This window comes from Mangifera indica, chromosome 1, assembly GCF_011075055.1.
Source record: "Mangifera indica cultivar Alphonso chromosome 1, CATAS_Mindica_2.1, whole genome shotgun sequence".
Classification (NCBI taxonomy): domain Eukaryota; kingdom Viridiplantae; phylum Streptophyta; class Magnoliopsida; order Sapindales; family Anacardiaceae; genus Mangifera; species Mangifera indica.
The window spans coordinates 27,359,131-27,379,273 of record NC_058137.1 but is presented as its reverse complement, the minus strand read 5'-3'; the positions used below and the strand labels follow the sequence as shown (position 1 = coordinate 27,379,273).

At 33.6% G+C, this 20,143-nt stretch overlaps 4 protein-coding genes across 5 annotated transcripts; 2 read left to right on the top strand and 2 right to left on the bottom strand.

Moving 5' to 3' along the window:
- Window positions 1-312: 312 nt before the first annotated feature.
- On the top strand, window positions 313-5,742 carry LOC123226829 (protein disulfide-isomerase 5-3-like). 2 transcript variants are annotated; one of them, XM_044651343.1, is made up of 15 exons: window positions 313-527; window positions 1,189-1,279; window positions 1,508-1,602; window positions 1,867-1,924; window positions 2,413-2,597; window positions 2,701-2,758; window positions 3,122-3,162; window positions 3,267-3,341; window positions 3,565-3,621; window positions 3,937-4,003; window positions 4,087-4,236; window positions 4,357-4,578; window positions 5,095-5,256; window positions 5,357-5,434; window positions 5,526-5,742. In XM_044651343.1, the coding sequence occupies exons 1-15, from the start codon at window positions 487-489 to the stop codon at window positions 5,601-5,603; spliced, it is 1,458 nt and encodes a 485-aa protein (XP_044507278.1). In that variant the 5' UTR covers window positions 313-486; the 3' UTR covers window positions 5,604-5,742. The 2 variants fall into 2 exon arrangements, with proteins under 2 accessions (XP_044507278.1, XP_044507286.1); XM_044651351.1 differs by lacking the exon at window positions 313-527 and adding an exon at window positions 952-1,103.
- A 113-nt stretch (window positions 5,743-5,855) lies between these two features.
- On the bottom strand, window positions 5,856-6,950 carry LOC123226842 (early nodulin-like protein 1). Its single transcript, XM_044651363.1, has 2 exons — window positions 6,617-6,950; window positions 5,856-6,505 (listed from the first exon to the last, which is right to left on the bottom strand). The coding sequence occupies exons 1-2, from the start codon at window positions 6,819-6,821 to the stop codon at window positions 6,054-6,056; spliced, it is 657 nt and encodes a 218-aa protein (XP_044507298.1). The 5' UTR covers window positions 6,822-6,950; the 3' UTR covers window positions 5,856-6,053.
- A 3,434-nt stretch (window positions 6,951-10,384) lies between these two features.
- LOC123214867 (GTPase-activating protein GYP7-like) lies at window positions 10,385-16,351 on the top strand. The gene is made up of 12 exons (XM_044634876.1): window positions 10,385-10,822; window positions 11,374-11,469; window positions 12,321-12,424; window positions 12,578-12,717; window positions 12,802-12,903; window positions 13,410-13,532; window positions 13,866-13,954; window positions 14,044-14,149; window positions 14,670-14,767; window positions 15,441-15,701; window positions 15,839-15,922; window positions 16,114-16,351. Exons 1-12 carry the CDS (start codon window positions 10,733-10,735, stop codon window positions 16,141-16,143), a joined length of 1,323 nt encoding a protein of 440 aa, XP_044490811.1. The 5' UTR covers window positions 10,385-10,732; the 3' UTR covers window positions 16,144-16,351.
- A 324-nt stretch (window positions 16,352-16,675) lies between these two features.
- LOC123195397 (receptor-like protein EIX1) lies at window positions 16,676-19,888 on the bottom strand. Its single transcript, XM_044609078.1, has one exon. It carries the CDS (start codon window positions 19,665-19,667, stop codon window positions 16,764-16,766), a length of 2,904 nt encoding a protein of 967 aa, XP_044465013.1. The 5' UTR covers window positions 19,668-19,888; the 3' UTR covers window positions 16,676-16,763.
- Window positions 19,889-20,143: the final 255 nt, after the last annotated feature.

The following is a 20,143-nucleotide window of genomic DNA, read 5'->3' as shown; positions in this document are numbered from 1 at the left end:
TATTCAAAACATTAAAATTACTTTTCTATCCTTAAACAACCATTCATTCATTCTAAATAACTTATAAATATAAAACAAACGTTTACTCCCTACAAATAACCATTGTCTTTACTTAAATAATTTTGTTTATCAAATTTTATTAAAAAATTGATAATATATTAATAAAATAATAATTTTATTATTTATTAATTTTAAAAATAAAAAAAAGGTTTTCTATAGGAAAAAAATAAAATAATTTTGATAAAATAATAATTTTATTTTTAAATACTTTTGTTTTGTTATTTAATTTACTGGTGAGAAAAGGTTGTTCACTTGTTGCCATATAAAACTGCACATGACAAATGCGAAGTCCATATAGAGAGAGGAAATTAGCGAGACAGTCGATTTCGTTTGTCTTGTATCTGCGCAGTAATCACCAGATCTGTTGTGCTCTCTCATTTCGTCGCTGTCTGTTTGAAAATCTGATTCTGCAAGTAAATATCAATTATGATTTCCTCCGCTAAGCTCAAATCCGTCGATTTCTATAGGTCAGATCTGCATTTCATGATTAGTGCATGCTTCCGTTTCATCATATTTATGATTTTTGTTGTATTTCAGTATATTGAATTTGTTTATTTTGTTTCTGTTTTTCTTGTTTGGAGAGTGTATAATTCGGCGCGGAAATTTTGCTGGATTTGTGCATGTGGTTTGGCATGGTTGGTTGTATTATTTGGAGGAGCGATATAAAACTGTCTGTTTTAGTTTCCAGCGAAGTTGTAGTGTTGTTCTGCCATGGATATTTGTGTGTGTGTGTGTGTGTATGAGTTAATGAATTTTATGTTAGTAATTTTTTAAGTTGTGATGATTTCCTCAAAGAAAGGCAAGTAATGGTACAAGTGATATGTGAAGTAAAGTTAAAAGAAATATTTGAATTCAGGGCTAATAAGACTTGACTGGACGTTTGAATGCTATGGACATTGGACCGGGAATATTTACAGTCTGGTTTCAATGTAGTTTCTTGATGCTCTTTTTAAATTCTTGTGGCTAAAAGGAGAAATCTGGTTGTGAAAATATGACGAACCCAAACATGGGTCTGTTTGAATTTTCTTTCTCCATTTAATTTGGTAAGCTGAGGCAAAATAAAATTCTATTGATTCATTTAAAGTATTTTGACGTTTATAAAATAACTTGTTTCTTTTCTGTTTACAGGAAAATTCCTAGAGATTTGACAGAGGCGTCACTGTCTGGTGCAGGATTATCCATAATAGCAGCCCTTGCTATGGTTTTTTTATTTGGAATGGTACGCAGTTTGTGTAGCATTGAGTTTATTATTATCTAGACTGGAGGTTGATTGGTTTTATACTGTCATAATTAGTCATCCGTTGATTTTATTATATATCCAATTTCTAGCTTTCTCTACTCTTTCAGTTCATTTTGACTCTTCTGCTGGTGTGTTATATTCCTCTTTTTCTATGATCACGCTGCTTTGTTGGTGTTTTTTAATCTCATTAATGGGTTCATTTTGCAGGAACTGAATAATTATTTAACAATCACCACATCTACAGCTGTTATTGTTGACAGGAGTACTGATGGGGACTTCTTACGAATTGATTTTAATATGAGGTAACGTGGCTGTCTGTTGTTGAAACTGTAACTTAATACAAAGTGGATTTGGAATGTCTCTTAGGTTGTGCATTCTCTGTCTTGTTTGAACTTTTCTAAGTTCTTGGCGGACCTCTTTTGGCAACGTTGATATTGATGATAATAACTTTTCAGTGAATACTTTTCGCACAGTCTGCAATGTTTATGAGCATACTGTCTCCCAAACAATATTTTTTTGTTTGCTTGTGAATTTGGTTGGCTGATGATGTTCAACTTGTCATGTAGTTTTCCTTCACTCTCATGTGAATTCGCATCAGTTGACGTGGGTGACGTGTTGGGAACTGTAAGTTTTCATGTTCTTATCTGCTCTCCCTTTCATCTATATATATGCTAGCAGAAGGACAATTGTGCTTTGTTTTACATATCCAACAAACTAAGTGATTTGTTTGTTTCATGGGTATAGATCAGATACATCGATTTTTTTTTTCCAAAGGGAGTTGTTTAGTTTGCTTGTCAATGGAAATCTCCACTATACATTTGATTACTTAAATATCTTTGCAGTTGAACTGTGTCAAAGGAAATTGATTTTTTAGGAAATTTTGGTGGGGTTCTTTTCTTTTATGTATTTTTTTTCTTTTTTCAAGTTGGAAAAATTGGAGAAAATGGCATGTGTATCATAGTAGTAATATTTTTTCTGTTTTGCATTGTCATTCTTGTAGGAGCTTAGCCAGCATGTTATGCACTTGTTCTACCTTATTGCTACAGTCCTTCATTAGACTTTAATATTTGATGTTGTATGAACTGGCTGACATTGTGTCCGTCTGTTTTCAGAACAGGTTGAATATAACAAAAACAATCCGCAAGTTTCCAATAGGTCCTGATTTAAAACCCACTGGTACCGAATTTCACTCAGTACCAGTTTCACATTTCATTAAGCATGGAGAGGTAGGTGATGAAGAATCTGCTGAAGGTTCTGCGACACTAACTGCTAGCAATTTTGATGATTTCTCACATCAGTAAGTGAGCCAGTTTTGATTTTCCCTTTTTTTTTTGGGTTCCGATCAGAAGATTTTTTTTTTTTGGTATTGATGTTTAATTTGTCTTGTACATTTTGTCCAGGTATCCTGTTTTAGTTGTCAATTTTTTTGCTCCTTGGTGCTACTGGAGTAATCGCCTGGTATTTCTAGAATTACTTATCTGTCAAATCTATCTTCAAGCCTCTTATCAAATTATGATTAGGTCCTTTGTTATGTTTAGTTTAATATAGCTGCTGAATCTGATATTTTAAAATAATTCACACTGGCCTTTATATGTATGTCTGCTCATGTGTGCATGTATGAGAATTCATTGTTTAATCTAACTCTGGGTATGTAAGAACTCTCTATGTTGAAAAACATGCATGGATATTTTTTGTTCAACACATGCTTGGTTAAACTTGTTATCAAAAGCTATTTCTTTTCAATAAATCGTTGCAATCTTATGCAGTATGTTGTTTTTTCCATTGATTTTTGCCTTACCACTTCTTTTTACCTTCTTTCAGAAACCTTCATGGGAGAAAACAGCCCAAATAATAAGAGACAGGTTTTGACTTCTGTTGACATTTCTCCTTGAATAAGATTTGTAAATAGTAGTCTTCATGTCAGCCAGCCTTAACAGGTTGTCTTATATATTTTTTCCTTTTATAGATATGATCCTGAGATGGATGGGCGAATTCTTTTGGTAAAGGTTGATTGCACAGAGGAGGTTGATTTGTGTAGAAGGTATTTCCTTTTTCAACGTTTTTAACTTTTCTGCTGATTTTCTTTTGGTATGGAAGGACAGTGTTTTCTGAATTGTCAGATTCATCATCAATCCATGTTTTTCATAGTTTTTGTGTTGGTTGAAATTTATATACTTTTCTCTCTTTCACCGTCTTTCCCTGATAACTTTTGAAATATTTTCATGATCGCTTATATTGACTTATTTTCCACCATGTATGTTCAGGCATCATGTACAAGCTTATCCATCGATTCGCATATTCCATAAAGGAACTGATGTTAGGTAAAAAACACATTCATGTTTGCTATTACTTTTGGCCAATGCATTCCTCTTTTCTCTTCTTTTATTCTTTTTTTTTCTTCAAATAAATTGTGTATAGTAGCTTTTCACTGTTTATATTGAAGACGATATTTGTCAAGCACTAGATTTGTCTCTTGAAAATATGTTTTGACTGTATTGTGCTATATGATATCAAAACTTATGATACTAATTTGTTCTCAACTTCTCTGCATGTTATATTTCTATACAGATTTGTTCTCAGGTTGCTGTTATTATGTATATTATTTGAAAATTGGCTGTAACTTTCAACTATTACAGGGATGAGCATGGACACCATCAGCATGACTTGTATTATGGAGATAGAGACACAGATAGCCTGGTCAAGGTGAAGCATGCTTAAATTGGAAATCTTTCACACACACACATGTAAACTTCTACCTGTCTATATGTTGATTTTGCCGCTTGCAGGCAATGGAAGGGTTAGTTGCACATATACCGAGGGAGGGATCTCAGAAGCTAGCTTTGGAGGATAAAAGCAAAAATCCTGCAGAGAACATTAAAAGACCAGCACCAAAAGCAGGAGGATGCAGGATTGAAGGATATGTGCGTGTAAAGAAGGTAACATTAATACAAATTTGTACTGTTACAACCATACTTTCAAGGAAATAGTTTGTGCACTTACATTATGGTGGCATCTATTAAGTTCTTAACTTATGCTATCTTCTTTCTACTGTGCAGGTTCCTGGTAACCTTATCATCTCAGCTCACTCAGGAGCCCATTCATTTGATACTTCTCAAATGAACATGTCGCATGTCATTACCCATTTTTCATTTGGTCGGATACTTACTCCTAAGGTGATGAGTGATGTTCAGCGATTGATACCATATCTTGGTATAAGCCACGACAGGCTGAATGGTCGGTCCTTCATAAATACTCATGATTTTGGTGCAAATGTTACTGTAAGTCCATGACTTCATATGGTCCTTCTTTATACTTATTTTCTTGAATGCTAATACATCTATAATATAGACTTCTAGCATATGCATAGCCTAGAGTAGGTTGCGGTTTTCTCTTCATAATATCTTATCTAAACCTGTGTGATTATTTGTGCATGGAGATGGAGTGGATCCACAATATAGGGTATCTTGAACTCTCTATTGATGCATATGTGTGCTTCATTTTGTCCATCTTCTATCAAAATATTTATTAAATAGAAAATATCGGTCATGATTGCAGTCTGCCAGAAACAGTGAAGTAAGAGGACTGTGATGCCCAAATGTTGTGATGTCCTTTTACTTGATCAGTGGCATTAATGATGCTAAACTTTGTTGGACTTTTTTAAACACCTTTTGTTTGCGTGACTCTTGAAGCTCAGAAGATATTTACTCTTGTTTTGAACATACACAGCAGAACTCCTTAAACCTGAGTCTTACTAGTGCCAAGTTGATTCTGATTTCCAACTGTTGCATTTGCAGATAGAGCATTATCTTCAAGTAGTTAAAACTGAGGTGATAACCACAAGGTTTTCCAGTGAACATAAATTAGTTGAGGAGTATGAGTACACAGCCCACAGTAGTTTAACCCAGACTGTATATATGCCGGTTGCAAAGTTCCATTTTGAGCCCTCACCCATGCAGGTTAAGTAATAGATCATTGAATAATATCTTTTTATGCTTTATGTAATCTGAAGGTAAATTGCTTTCAGTCTTATTCTAATTGTCTTCCTTATCTTAACAGGTTTTAATAACAGAAAATCGAAAGTCCTTTTCACACTTCATCACCAATGTCTGTGCTATAATTGGCGGTGTATTCACGGTTGGTATTTTTATTTTCAATTTTTCCCTATTTTATCCAAAAAAATTCATAGAGTCATTGCTGAGTATATGATCCTCACCGATTATATCAGGTTGCTGGGATTTTGGATTCAGTTTTTCACAATACAATGAGAATGATGAAAAAAGTCGAACTAGGTAAGAATTTTTAGTCGAAAAGAGAAATGTTTTACTTTGTAGAGAACACTAATTTTCCCATAGACGCCAATACTAGTGAGGATTATCTTGTTGAAACATTTAAAATGTACCCATATTGGATATAAAATGAAGCAGGAGAAAATTTTTTACTTATTTTGCTTGAGTTGGTGATTGCTTTTAGAAGTTCAATCCCTTCATTGTTTGCAATTATTTTCCGTGGATGACTTTGGTATGAAAAAAAATAAACAAAAAAATACTCAGGAGTCTTTCAATAAATATTTACATAGTATAGAATCCATTTATTTTGTTACTTGTCAAAGTAACTAATAAGCACACCAAAGAGTATACAAACTTTCCACTTATTCCGAAAAATCACAAAGAAATCAAGAGGCCAAAAAATTTAAAACAATTAATAAGAAACTGCAAACAAAGTATGCATTTATGCAATCTGTGATGTGTTTAACTTAGAATGCCAGAAGAAGAGATGAAGCAGCGGCAAATGCTCCAATAGAGTTTGTAACAGTAATCAAGGTTGAAGGAGCTGCACTTGGTGGAGATACAGGAGCTGGAGTTGGGTTGTTCTCCTCAGGCCCTGCTGGAGGATAATTCTCGCTAGCAGGGGCCGGAGCCGGCGTGATCATGTAGGTTGAGCCTGAGGGTGGTGGGCTTGGTGGGGTTGTTTGAGTTGTGTTAGAAGTGTGGTTGCTTCTATCAGCCAAGACTACCACAATTAATTTCTCTAACTTGACACAGTTGTCTTTGATGCCACTGATGAAGTAGAAAGGCCCAGAGCGATTGAAAGTGTAGACAGAGTGGCCATCTGTGAAGTTTGCTAAGGGAACCTCGGTGCTGCAGTTGTCATAGGCATCTTTTGTCACTTCAAGCACTGAATCTTGCCCAGCTGCATATTTGAACACTGCACAAAACCATACATTTTAGTACAAAAAATATATATACACACAAAAACTTACACATTTTGATGATTTTCTATACAAAATACAGATCTTTGCATCAAAGTAGAACATACTAAGGTTGTCGCCAATTTGAAATCGGTTTTTTTCAGCCCACTGATTATAGGGGAGAGTCTGAGAGTTATTAGGGGGAACACTCCAGTCAACTTGGAACTCTCTTGCGGCACAGTTTTGCATTAGGAGCATGAGACTGAGGAGTCCCAATGCATGGAAAGCCTTGCTTCTCTTGTCATCTAATCTCAAAATGCTGCTGCTAGCCATTGCCCAAAAAATGTTGACAAATAGAACCAGCAGCTGAAACCTAGAAAAATGTAAAACTTGGTACAAAAGTGGGAAGATGGGGAGGGTATTTGTAGGGAAAGAGAGGGAAGATGTAGCAGAGAAGCTTTTTTCTACTTTAGATTATTCTGTGTTTTTGGGCTTATTTTCTTGACTTGCATGAAGTGCAAAGCATATGTGCATTTACAAGTGTAGCTTTTTCTTGGTCTCTTTGAATCTTTTTTCATGTTTCTTGAGGTGTGGATTTATTATTTATACTTTGCTTCATAACAATAGAGAATACGCATATCTTGTCAAATGGGTTTAAATGATATGCATGCATGGCATTTGATCAACATCAACATTTGCCACTAGCTAGTAGCTCTTGTTCACAGGGAAGGCACTGTAAATTTCCAATTAATCTCTATTTGGAAAAAGCATCAAGAGAGAGCTAAGACTTTCCTAAAATCTTGTTTGAGGATCTCCTGAAGCTCAAGAGAGACTTCAAAAAACACAAAGAAAGTATTACAAAGACAAGACTTTTCTTTGAAATCTAGTTTGCAACATGGTTTATGTCCCAAGTAGAATGTAAAATGCGTGTGTTCCAACTTCACAAAATTTGCAAACATCTTTTAATTCCTACTTAACATTTTATGGTACAAAACATGTTTCACCACATGTAAAATCAATAAAACCACATTTATAAATAATATATACAATTTTATTCACAAACAGTGACATATCAAAATGTGATTGGGTGTTACTTTATTTCTAATTTCAAACTACCTAATTATCTAATAATATGTCATTGTTTATATACATAACACTATTTATATAAAATACATGAAATCAAAAATTATTTGTATTTGAATTCTTATAATTTTATCAAGTCATGAATTATAGTTATACCAACTACCCAAAAGACTTCGATTTTTTTAATCGTCAAATAAAAAACATCCAAAACACTAATTAAATAAATAATATTACTTACCAAACCTTATGAAGTCATCACATTCACATCAATTTTATCCTATCTAATAATAGGAAAAAGTAGTTGCCCTGTGTAATATGGAGCCACTAGGGCTAGATTCGAACTAAGTCAGTTCGAGCTCGAGCTACTCATTAAATTTTTCAATTAGAATTTTTAATACAAAACGACGTCGTTTTGATTAATATGTATTAAAATGACGTCGCTTTGATAACAAAAAACGAATCGAGTCTAATTCGAGTTGACCTTAGCCAAGCTTGATTGAGCTCGAGCTCGAACTCAAGCCAACTATATTAAATCGAGTCGAGCTCGAGCTCAAGCTCGGCTTGGCTCGAATCCAGCCCTAGGAGCCACACATGACCCAAGAAATGATTTTGCCAAATTTAAATTGTAAGATCTAAGTTTATGTATAGTATTAAGTAATAAAATTTTCTACAGCCAAAAGGCTTATTTCCACCTCAGATTTTGTGCAAACCCAAACTAACTTTTAAAAATCTAAATATTTATTTTTTTACTAACAATTATTATTAAGATTAAAGATAAAAATGTTATTTATTAAAAATTATTAAAAAAATAAAATTTTATTACATTTTTTTCTTTAGGTTTAAAAAATAACAATTTTTTATCACCTAAAATTTGAAAATTTTGAAAAGTGACAATTTCCCTTTTAGGATTTCATTTTTTTCCTTTCCTCCTTCGGTGACAATTCTTTGACCAACCTCTTATATCGGCGCGCCCTCCATTACTAAAAGAAAATGAATCATCAGTAAATCGAAGGCCGATCGAAGTTTGTGTGACACACAGAAAAATGTTAAAATTATTATTGATATTGTCGTATTTTTATAAACATATTATTGGTGATGCACCATATTAAACTCATATATATACGTTCCATATATTTTTTGTATCTGAATTTTATGAGTATTTTTTTATAAATATATTTTTTACCATTTATTATATTATATAAATATAATTTTTGTATCGTTTTATTTTCACTCCTGTACTTTCTAACAAGGATTTAAACCATAATAGGGTTTCAAAGACATTATCAATGACGTTAATTTTTATAAATTTTGTAATAAAATGGAATCTAAATTTGGGATATTGAATTTTTTGCCTTAATTTGGGTTCACTTATACATGTATACCACACTTTTCACACTTTAAATATTTTTACCATTTTATATGTTAAAATACCTAAACTATCATTATTTTCAATCTTAAAAAACTAAACAAGACAATATTATTCTTTTTATACATTGTAGAGAGAGAACATATGCAGATATATAGTATCGATATTTGAAATAGAGTTTATATATGTGTTAGATAAAATTAAGTAAATTTAAATATTTTTCAGTTTAAATTTTTTAGATTAAATTACATTTGAATTAAAACTTTCAAAGTTTAAATTCAAATCTAAAGATTTTTTTGAACTCACTTTATCATATCTCCATAAATTCTGGTTAGTATTAATTTAATATTGAAGCAACACATGAAAAAAATAATCAAATAATTAAACCCTTTGCCACCCATAAAGAGCATGTAGCTTAAAGGTCTTGACATGAAGTGTTGGCTTAAAATAAACCTAAAATATAAAAACACCTATGCTGAAATATAATACTCTGAATGTTAAGATCAAGATGCAACTTTTATGTGGGACCAAAGGGATTGACATCGACGTCAACCCATTTTTCCTCTGTTTTTTATCCAGACTTAAATCTTTATCAACTCATCTCCAGTTTTACTTCAATTACATTATAACAATATTAAACAATACAACAATATAAAATCACAACATTAAACAATATAAACAATATGAAATACTTTATAATAATTAGCAATTTCTTTCTTTGAATTTTTCTCATAGATTTTATTGTTCAATCATAAATATTTACTTTAATTATTTTTCAGAGTTGAAGAATCATTTTACTTCAAAATTTTTTCATGTTGTAAAGACTTTTTTCTTTGTTGAAAGGCTGATGTAGAAAAAAGAATTTTTCTGCATAAATCAAGTCAATAAAGATATTTTGAGAAAAAAATATTATTATTATGGTATTTTTGTTAATCTAATAAAATGTATGATATATATGCATGTTAGGTTAAAAAAAGGGTTAAAATATTTAATATCTCATTAAATTATGGTAAAATAGTACAAAATGTTTTAATTGGTTTCTAATTACATTTCCAAATATACAAAAACTCTCGTAAAATCCCAAGGACCAAGTCCAAGATCACGCGCACTTCTCGCACTCTCTCTCCCCTCTTTCTTGTATTATAATTATCCACTAATCATAGTAATTATAGCAATAATTTAAAAAATAAAATCCTAAAAAAAGGCAATAAATTTATTTACCCTTTGACCCTTCATAAAACACAAATAAATTTCAAGCCCCATCGAGTCCTTATCTGCAAAAAGCAAAATAAAATACTATGTATATTTAGATTATTGGATATCTATATATTTATTTATCTTATCCACATATCTATTTATGGAAATTGAAACAGTAAATAGATACAAAATAATGATAATTATATATAAATAAAATAGAAAAAACAAAGAAAGACAAAATACCAGATTTGGAAACAGAGACAGCGTCGAGTCTGTGTGTCGTGAGATGGCTCCCATCTCACTGGTTTGACATTTACGAACGCCTTCCCCTTCACCTATAACAGCAACCACAGCTAATTATTAACAAAACAAGTAGAAAACTTTAAGAAAAATGTTTTCTTTGTCTTCTTTTTAGCTTTGGACGGTTCTTAATTTTTTTTCCTGCCAGTACCACATCCGGCCCCGCCAGTTTTTAGCATCTTTTGAATTTTACTATCAGAAGGGTATCTAAGAGCATCATTTGATTAATCTTTTGCTGAGGTGTTTGGTTCAAAGGTTCTGGTTTTCATTTCTGAAAATATTTTTTTTATTTGTGAAAATGTGGGGGACACCTGCTGAGCCTGCTGATTCTTACTACGAGGTTCGTCCTGAGTGCACTGATGTGCCCAAAACTAGATTCAAAATCAAGGTTCGTGCATTCTGGATGGCCGTTGTTTTGGTATTGTAAATGATGGGATGTTGTGTAAGGTGTTTGATTTATGTTTTTTAGATTGATTTATTCATTCTAGGATGTAATGTGTCACTGGGATGTTGGATTTTGATTGAGAATGTGTGTTGATGTTTATTTGGATGGCATTTGTACTTTGGAAGATAAGCAAATGCAGCAGAATTGAGTATAATTTCGTTGTAAATTTATGACGTTGAAGATGAGCAAACGCATGAATTTGTAAGCATCTAACATAATGCATTTAAGGCTGTGAGATGATAAACTTAGCCTGATCACATGGTGAATGTTTGAAAATTTTAAATCTTGTGCAATTCTGATCATGTCGCACAATTATTAAGCTTAAAAGTCAGAAAAAGGAGTTTTGTTGGTGACTGCAGTGCATCGTTAGGCATAAGGACTTTATGCGCTTGCTTGTGGTTGCGTGCATTGATTTGGATTTAAATTCGTATTCCTTAAAATATGTGGTTTTGCGATGCAATTACTAAAGCTTTTGTTTTTATCTGTTAATACAGCCTGGTAAAACTCTAAGTGTAAGGAAATGGAAGGCTGCGTTTAATCCAGAAGGACAATTAGATATAGGCAAGACTCTAAATCGAATCCAGCGAGGGGTAAGTGCATCTTCATGTTTAAAAGCAACAGCAGACTATGTTTATATATATTCTTCATGGTTGTATTTTAAAGTTAGTTAGGTTTATTGTGCACTATTATACCCTCCGGAAAAAAATTCAATATGTGTGGCCCTGTGTGACACCTGGATTATGTGTCTGCTATCTTATATGAAATTTGGAAGTAGTGTGAAGAATTTTACTCCCTTGTTCTTCTGCTCTCCTCTAAAGCAAAATATGACTTCTCAGTAACTTTATGTTTTTTTTACTGCTGCCTCTATAATGGAAAGTCATATAGTATATTACCTGGAGTATTGATATTATTTTCATAGTTGTTCTATGTCTACACCTTCTTGCCAAGCTGGTATAGTTGTTTCCTTGAAGTCTTAACTAAATAAAACATTAAGTGGTTATCATTTTACTTTCAAATTAATGATCAAATTTTTGTTCAGAATGCTCTAACCCTATTTGTATTTCTACATATATTTAGTTTTTATGAGCACTTACAATTTCTGATGGAAGTCAAATTATCACCAAGCTTGTTATTTCTTTGTGAATGAATTTATATTCTTTCTTTAGGCAGCAACTTTCACATCTTATAAAAGAAGCTATTTCATGTAGCATTATCACTGCAATCAATTTTAAGGTTTCATAGGCTACAATATTATATTATACATTTTTTTTTTCCTTTGAGCAAGATTATGGACATGTGCTAAAGAACAGCAGAATTTGCTATGTTCCTCCTTCATTTTCATTATCTTTCCTTGTTATGGTGCACTACCTTCTCTATTTAAAAGGAGAGTGATCATTTTGTGAGTATTGATATGTGTTTATGTGTATTCTTATCTCTTTAGGGAATCCATCCATCAATAAGAGGGGAAGTTTGGGAATTTCTTCTTGGTTGTTATAGTCCTAAGAGTACATTTGATGAAAGAGAGGAGTTACGGCAACAACGGAGGTAATCCATTTTTTGTTGCTTTAATTGAGTGATAATGATATAAAAAGTTAGTACATTTAGTTTAACTGTGAGATTGTAGCAACTGACAAAAAAGTTAATTTCTTGTCATACTTTGACTCATTTGAAATGTTGTTTGTTTGTCCATTTCTTTAGAAAGCGATATTATCATTGGAAAAATGAGTGTCACGAAATGTTTCCAGTTGTCGGCAGTGGCAAATTGATCACAGCGCCTGTAATTACTGAAGATGGTCAGCCCATTCAAGACCCTTTGGTGCTTCAAGAAACAAATTCAGGCAAGTTATTGACCTTATGTTTATAAGATAGTGGCTATAATGAAACTGGTTATATGCTTGATGCTAATGGTATGGATTCTTCAGGTCTGAATGCTTCCAACACGTCAGAAATTATACAGAATCTTACTAGCCATGGTACTTTGGAAAAGAAAGTTATCCAATGGTTGCTAACACTAAATCAAATAGGTTGGTGGTGCATATCAATTTCTTGTGCAAACTCACATTTTTTTTTTCAAATTTTCTATCTTCCTTCTGTCTGTGCTTTGTTCCCCCTTCTGCAGATTTGACGAAGAAGCTTGTAAAGGATGAGAAATACCTTATTGTACCCTCCAACTATTGGCATTGACTAATGAAAATATACATGCAGAATTCTCATATCATTTTGGTCTTAATGGCTTTGTTATATTTAAATGTCTTCTCCATAATGTTTTCCAGCTTATTATTTGGTGGGCTGTATAGATCCTTCTCTTTTATATGACTTTGTACACATAAAATGGATAAAGATGTAAAACTTTCTTTTCTGAAATGCTATGGCTTATTATTCTCTTTTCCATGTTAGGAGATTAAGTTCTTAATGTCAACTTCAAACGTAACTAGCTAAACTGCCTAACTGGTTTATTATTATTATTATTATTATTATTATTTTCAGTAGTTTGATTTGTAACCCATTCCATTGGATACTTCTATGCTAGGCCTTGATGTGGTTCGCACTGACAGGACATTGGTGTTTTACGAGAAGCAACAAAACTTGTCAAAGCTTTGGGATATTCTGGCTGTATATGCCTGGATAGACAGAGATGTTGGTTATTGTCAAGGTGGATAACTAAATGAACTTTCTTGTTTTCCTTGTCTCACTAAATGAGAAGTATAAAATCTTCAACAATTTTTAATTATCCTACTTTTAAAATTTTGAGTTGGACTTTACTAGCAATATAGGAGACTAGATATAAGGTGAGAGAACCTATTCTAATTGTCTTGCATTTGTTGAGTAGAATGGAAAGATTATGCCATAATAATTGCTGTACCATTTTGTACACACCAGATTCTGTTGATGCACTGCCAAGGAGCATAATATAACAATAATATTCTCTCTGGCATTTGCAATGAAGTGCCAACTCTCAGTTGAATTTTGTGACAATAATATGCAGGAATGAGTGATCTTTGTTCCCCCATGATAATTCTTCTCGATTATGAAGCTGATGCATTTTGGTGCTTTGAGCGTTTGATGCGCAGATTGGTAAATAATCATTTCTCTGTTTACAATTAATATTAGTACCCTTTTTTGAAAATAATGTCTAACACTACATCTCATTTGAAACTTTGAAGCGAGGAAACTTCAGATGTACTGAGAGATCAATTGGGGTGGAGACACAACTTAGTAATTTGGCATCTATTACTCAAGTTATCGATCCAAAACTTCATCAGCACTTAGGTATTGCCAAAATATATGTGTTTGCACGTAAATTTAGGTAATTATGTATCTTAAACATTGGTCTGATGAAACCTATATGTCTTTCAGTGTTAGCCAGTCTTTAGTTCACAAAACTCTGCTTTTTTAACAAAATGCCACGCTGAAAATGATTTCATTGAACAGAAAGGAAAGGGAATTTACTTCCCATTATGCAGATTAATTAAAAGTATATCCTGTATACATTTCTGAATCAGTGAGCTGGGAACAAGAGTGGAAGAAATACTGTCAAATACTCAGCACCTTTTTATGACAAACCAACCCCTTTTTTTCATATTCTTGTTGAACTGATTTAAATTCAGTTTTCACCTTTTGGGAACACTGAATGCCTGAATTCTATTGATCATAAATGATCAATTTATGGAATAATGTAACTGTTTTAGTTAATTCTGATTTGTATTGCCTTCACACTTTTTTTCTGCATTTCTCAAACAATTCAGATAAAAATTAACAAGAAAATATGTTTTGTGATTCTGGACCACAGAGACCCTAGGCGTAGGTGACTATTTATTTGCTTTCAGAATGCTTATGGTGTTATTCCGTCGAGAATTCTCCTTTTGTGATTCACTATATCTCTGGGAGGTATGAACTAACTTCTCTGATATTATTTTTTATTCTTTCACTTTGGAGATTAGAGGAACTATTTTCAGGTTCTCTCTGGATTTCCTTTTTGTTTATATCATGCCAGCATTTTGCAGAACTTTAAGCTAGTCGGTGTCATTGTGAAATATTGAGTCTAGAATCCAGTCGCCAACTTTACAAGAAGTTTTCTAATGAGTTATTTTACCAGAGTTTGCAGGCACATTCTAGCAAAGATTATTAGTTTATGTTATATGGTCCATATAATGCTTGTTTACCATTTGCCCGACTGAAAACTTGGTTTTTGAGATAAGAGTGTTTTGTGCCCTTTGATGATCATTTAAGAGCATCAATCTGCTCTCGTGGCAGTATGTGGCCCCGCTTCTCATGCGTTAATAAAATAGTTTAAGGAAGCAATTCCATAAAAAAGAATACCAGCTTATCCAGGAAAGGATACTTCATTGCTGAGATTTTATTCCATGTCCTAGGTAAATGGATGGTTTTATGTCCTTATAATCCCATTCCTTTTTCATCTGTGAATTCTCTGCCATCTTGTGTATGCATGTTTGCTCTGCAATATTAAATTAAATATATACTTTCTTTCCCTTCATTCTGGAGATGAAATATGTGTATATCATGATTATGTTTTTGTGGTGGTTCTAACTTTTATTTACAGATGATGTGGGCCCTGGAATACGATCCCGACTTATTTTTCTTATATGAAGAAGCTGAATTAGCTGGAGATAAAGCTGACATCTCTAAAGCAAGAGCAAAATCGGCTCGTCATTATGGGAAATATGAGAGAGAAAATTTGAAAAATAGAGGAAAGAATCAAGATGCCCCGCTCCCCATTTCTGTTTTCCTTGTTGCCAGTGTCTTGAAAGATAAGAGCTCAAAGCTACTGACAGAAGCTCGCGGCCTGGATGATGTTGTTAAGGTCAGCTTGATGAGTTAGATCTCTATTTAATGTCATTTCATTTTCCTTCGAGCCTTTCTCCTGGTTTTCTTTCTTGGTCGCTACTTTTTCATTTTTCCATTTTGTCTTTTAAATTTAATTTTTCTCTACCTTTCCAGATATTGAATGACCAGACTGGGAATTTAGACGCCAAAAAGGCTTGTAGTGGAGCTATGAAACTTCACAAAAAATACTTAAAGAAGGTATTTTCTTTACTTGAATAGTTGTAAATCTTGCTGCTGCATTCAAAATCTTAACATAAATGCAAAAGAGCATGATCAAGTTTCTGCACGAAAGGAAATGTTCAATTGTTATTTCTGTCCATTCTCTTTATCTCGATTATAAAAAATCGTTCAGTTTTCCTATATGCTTATAGTTCATAATGTTAATGCAGGCCAAGCAGACAGCCCAACGAAGAAAATGATGGGCAATTTCATCGCTGTGACTTGATTTGGCACAAGAAAATAATATAAAATTCACCCAGAGATGGTGGATTTGAATGATTTTCCAAGTAAAATGAACTTGGAACAAACAGTAGTTGTATCTGTAATTACTAATTGTATATGTAAATCAAATTTTTAAAGCATCAATACGAATTCATATTTTGTACCATCTGTTCTGGTCTGTAATTATATCTTTGAATCCAAAAAAAGCTATTGAGTTGAATTGTACTATATGACTTGCTCATATTGACCATTTCTGCTTCTCAAATGGTTGCTTCTTTCCATATCAAAAGTCCATTCATATACTGAAATCTGTATGTTTATTAGGAAAATTGATGTGGTTTAATAGCAAGGCATCAGAATGCATTAGCCAAGAAGATTTTTGTTATTAAGAGACAGCAAGTATGCTTTCATGTTCTTGAATGCTCATCAACCTCAAGTGAACAATACTGGTAGCAGAATCATCCTAATATTATTTTCTTCTGTTATCAGTAGTTTTTACTTCGGGCCCTGTTTCAAGCTCAAAGAAAGAATACTGTTGTTTCTTATTATAATTCTTAGAAGTGCATAAAATTGTACAAGCTCCAAACATTAGTAATATCTAGCAACATTTTTTTGCAACACTACAAAGCTTATTCCCAAGGTAATCCAGGAAACTACAATACATACACCTCCATCTTCTGCTGACAATTAGAGGACCAATGAAACTCCAGAAGCCCACTATAAATCCAAGGGTCAAGCTCACGTACAGCCAATTCACTTCATTTCTGTTTTCATCTTCTTCTCCTTGGTTTTCAATAACAGATGTTGAGTCAATGTCAGTACAATTCTTAGGAAGTGGGGATCCACAAAGTTCATTACCAGCAAAACAGGATGCATCAAAGCCTTGAATTTGAGTGCTTAGAGGGATTTTCCCCATCAAATTGTTGTTGGACAAGTTCAAATGACTCAAGAAAGTCAATTCTGAAATGCTTTGTGGGATTTCACCAGACAGCTGATTTGTAGAAAAATCGATTGATTCTAATGATCTCATGGCACCAATCTTCTCCGGAATTCTTCCAACAAAAAAGTTGTGCGACAGATTCAAAGACTGCAATGCTTCCAGTTTTGTCACTTCTGCTGGAATCTCTCCAGAAAAATTATTGCTAGAGAGATCTATAATCCTTAACAAATTAAGGGTGCTATCATATTCAGTCCCTCTCCCTTTCAAAATAAGAAGCTCATCCTCAGAAATCCCTCCTACAAAATCAACAAAATGGAATATACGGTTGTCTGCAGAGTAGTCCACTTTCACCATAGCACTGAAGTTACTGATACATTTCGGTATAGTTCCAGAGAGACTGTTATGAGCAATATCCAGAATTTGCAAGGAAGTCATGTGACAAAGTTGTGATGGTAAAGGGCCATGAAATTTGTTTGAACGAAGGTTGAGGATTACCATATCTGAAAATCTTTCACCCAACCACAGTGGAACATTTCCAGTGAGTTCATTTTCAGCAACATCAAAAGCTACCAGCTCTGTACAATTTAAGATTGACTCTGGAATTGTTCCAGAGAGGCTGTTTTTGCGAAGATGCAATGACTCAATGGAAGTTAAAGTTCCCATTGAGTTAGGGAGGCTGCCAGTGAATTTATTATTCTCAAAATTCAGGATTAGCAAATCTGGCCAATTCGTCCAACAATCAGGCAATTCTCCAGACAAAAGGTTATCTCTGAGAAACAGAATCTTCATTTCTCTAGACTCATTACCATAACACAAGAACTGAAAAATTGATCCAGACAAGACATTACTAGAAAGATCCAGTCTAGTTATATTGGAAGACATCCGAGGCAAAGAACCCGAAAAATTATTCGAACTCAAGTCGATCGATGATCGAAATGTAGCCTCAACTAAATTTGGAATCTCCCCATGTAGTTGGTTGTGAGAAAGATCTAAGAAAGTCAGTTGGGAAGCAGATTTCCAAAACCAACTGGGAACAGTGTCTACAATTCCAGTGTAAGATAAATTTAGATCAAATAAATTCCTGAGTGAATGAAGCCAAAATGGAAACTGAGGCCCTAAATGACAAGATGCCAAACTCAATATTTCAAGCTGTAAAGGAGGAACCCAATCAGAATTCAGGTTCAACTCAACTGAGTTATGAGATAAATCAAAACTGCTAAGTCTGATAAGATTGGCAAAATGACTTGGATAAAGAGTGCCATTCAAATTGTTCCTAGAAAGATCTAAAACTTCCAACGATGAGAGCTGCCCTAAAGAGGATGGAACTGGACCATTCAGTTTGTTTTTAGAAAGATATAAATCTTTCAAGAATTGAAGTGACCCTAAAGAGGATGGAATAGAACCATTCAATTCATTATTTGAAAGGTCCAAATTTACAATAGAAGACAATTTTCCGAAATATGATGGAATGAGACCATTCAGTCTGTTATATGAAAGATGAAGCACTTTCAAGGATGACAATTCTCCTAAAGAAGATGGAATAGTACCGTTTAATTCATTGTTGGAAAGATCCAGATATCTGAGAGATGAAACTTCTCCTAAAGATGAAGGAATATAGCCGGAGATGGAGTTCTGGCTTAGATAAAGAGAACCCAAATTTTTATATTGCTGGAACTGATTATTCAGATGGCTAAAAAGTTTATTTTCCCTTAAATCCAGTGACTCGAGCTTATCTGAAATACATTCTGAAAAAACATCTAGGATTTCAGATATATCTTGAGTCAAATTGACTTGTGACAGATAAATGAACTTCAAATTGCAGAGTCCTCCAAATGATCTTGAAAGCCTACCTTGCAAGATATTGAAGCCAAGAGAAAGGTACTCAAGACTGCTGAATTTATACAACCAATCGGGTATTGAAGAATTGAAATCGTTGTGAGACAAGTCTAGATGTTTAAGAGAAGTCAAATTTTGAAATCCTTCAAGGAGTGGACCTTGAAGAAGATTATAGCTGAGGTCAAGGTACTGCAAATTGGAGAGATTTCCAAGTTCGTGAGGAACCGTTTCTCGAAATCCGGTTTGAGAGAGGTTCAGATATCTCAAGTTACTCAAAGAACCAAGAAATCCAGGAACCTGAATTTCTTGATGAAAGTCATTGCCACTTAAGTCCAAGTAAATCAAATGCTTCAAATCAAGCAAAGAAGGGCTTATCTTACCAACCAACCTGGAGTTCCAATAAGCGTCAGGATCAGCTAAATTCCCAAAATCGGGTAAAATTACATTGAAAGGATTCCTGAGGTGAAGTTCCAGGATATGGCCTGTAAAGTTGTCGCAAACAACACCAGCCCATTGACAACAATCTCCATTACTTCGATTCCAAGAGGCAAGCCTGTTCGAACCATCTTCGAGACCTTGTTTGAACCTTAAAAGAGCCTGTTTCTCAGTTTCAATGCAACCCACATCAGAGCTTCCATGGCAGAAGCTAACTTCAGCGGCTGCTATGGCAAGTAACAAAAGCAAAATGGCAATCAAAGTTGTTCTCATGGTTGAATCAACTACCATACATGCACTTACTAAATAGAAATTATACAGAAGGAAATATAGTGCAACTCCATTACTGCTCCATTTTTACTTCAGAGTCTATGGTTTGTTGATTGTTGATAAATTTTGACTTCTTATGGTCATAAATATGCAAAACTGTTATAAATATAATGAAAATAAATATACGAGGAGGAAGATTCGAGAGATAGATTTGAAATGGAAGAGAAAAGCAAATTGAGAGGAGAGGAAGAGATTTTATATATTGCCGCCCTTTAAGTCAATAAAAGAGGCTAACTTCAAAGCCGAGTTTCCAAGGCATTTAATGCCTTCACATTATCTTTTGGCCACAATGTCTTTCACGTGGTGGAAAATCCACCATTTATAACAAGTTTTTTCTCCGCGTAGGTGACGAGTCGAAATCAGGGAAGACTAAAACTCACATGGCGGTCTTTCAGCTTCAAGTTTTGCTGTAATAAATTAATCGGTTGCTTTGAACC

Bases quoted from the DNA above. Each gene is read 5' to 3' on its own strand.
- LOC123226829 (XM_044651343.1), top strand. From the start codon at position 487: ATGATTTCCTCCGCTAAGCTCAAATCCGTCGATTTCTATAG. The intron at 1,280-1,507 runs GTACGCAGTTTG...TTCATTTTGCAG, and splicing joins TGGTTTTTTTATTTGGAATG to GAACTGAATAATTATTTAAC. The intron at 1,925-2,412 runs GTAAGTTTTCAT...GTCTGTTTTCAG, and splicing joins TGGGTGACGTGTTGGGAACT to AACAGGTTGAATATAACAAA.
- LOC123226842 (XM_044651363.1), bottom strand. From the start codon at position 6,821: ATGGCTAGCAGCAGCATTTTGAGATTAGATGACAAGAGAAGCAAGGCT. The intron at 6,506-6,616 runs GTATGTTCTACT...GGTTTTGTGCAG, and splicing joins TCAAATTGGCGACAACCTTA to TGTTCAAATATGCAGCTGGG.
- LOC123214867 (XM_044634876.1), top strand. From the start codon at position 10,733: ATGTGGGGGACACCTGCTGAGCCTGCTGATTCTTACTACGAGGTTCGT. The intron at 12,425-12,577 runs GTAATCCATTTT...CCATTTCTTTAG, and splicing joins GAGTTACGGCAACAACGGAG to AAAGCGATATTATCATTGGA. The intron at 15,702-15,838 runs GTCAGCTTGATG...CTACCTTTCCAG, and splicing joins GCCTGGATGATGTTGTTAAG to ATATTGAATGACCAGACTGG.
- LOC123195397 (XM_044609078.1), bottom strand. From the start codon at position 19,667: ATGGTAGTTGATTCAACCATGAGAACAACTTTGATTGCCATTTTGCTT.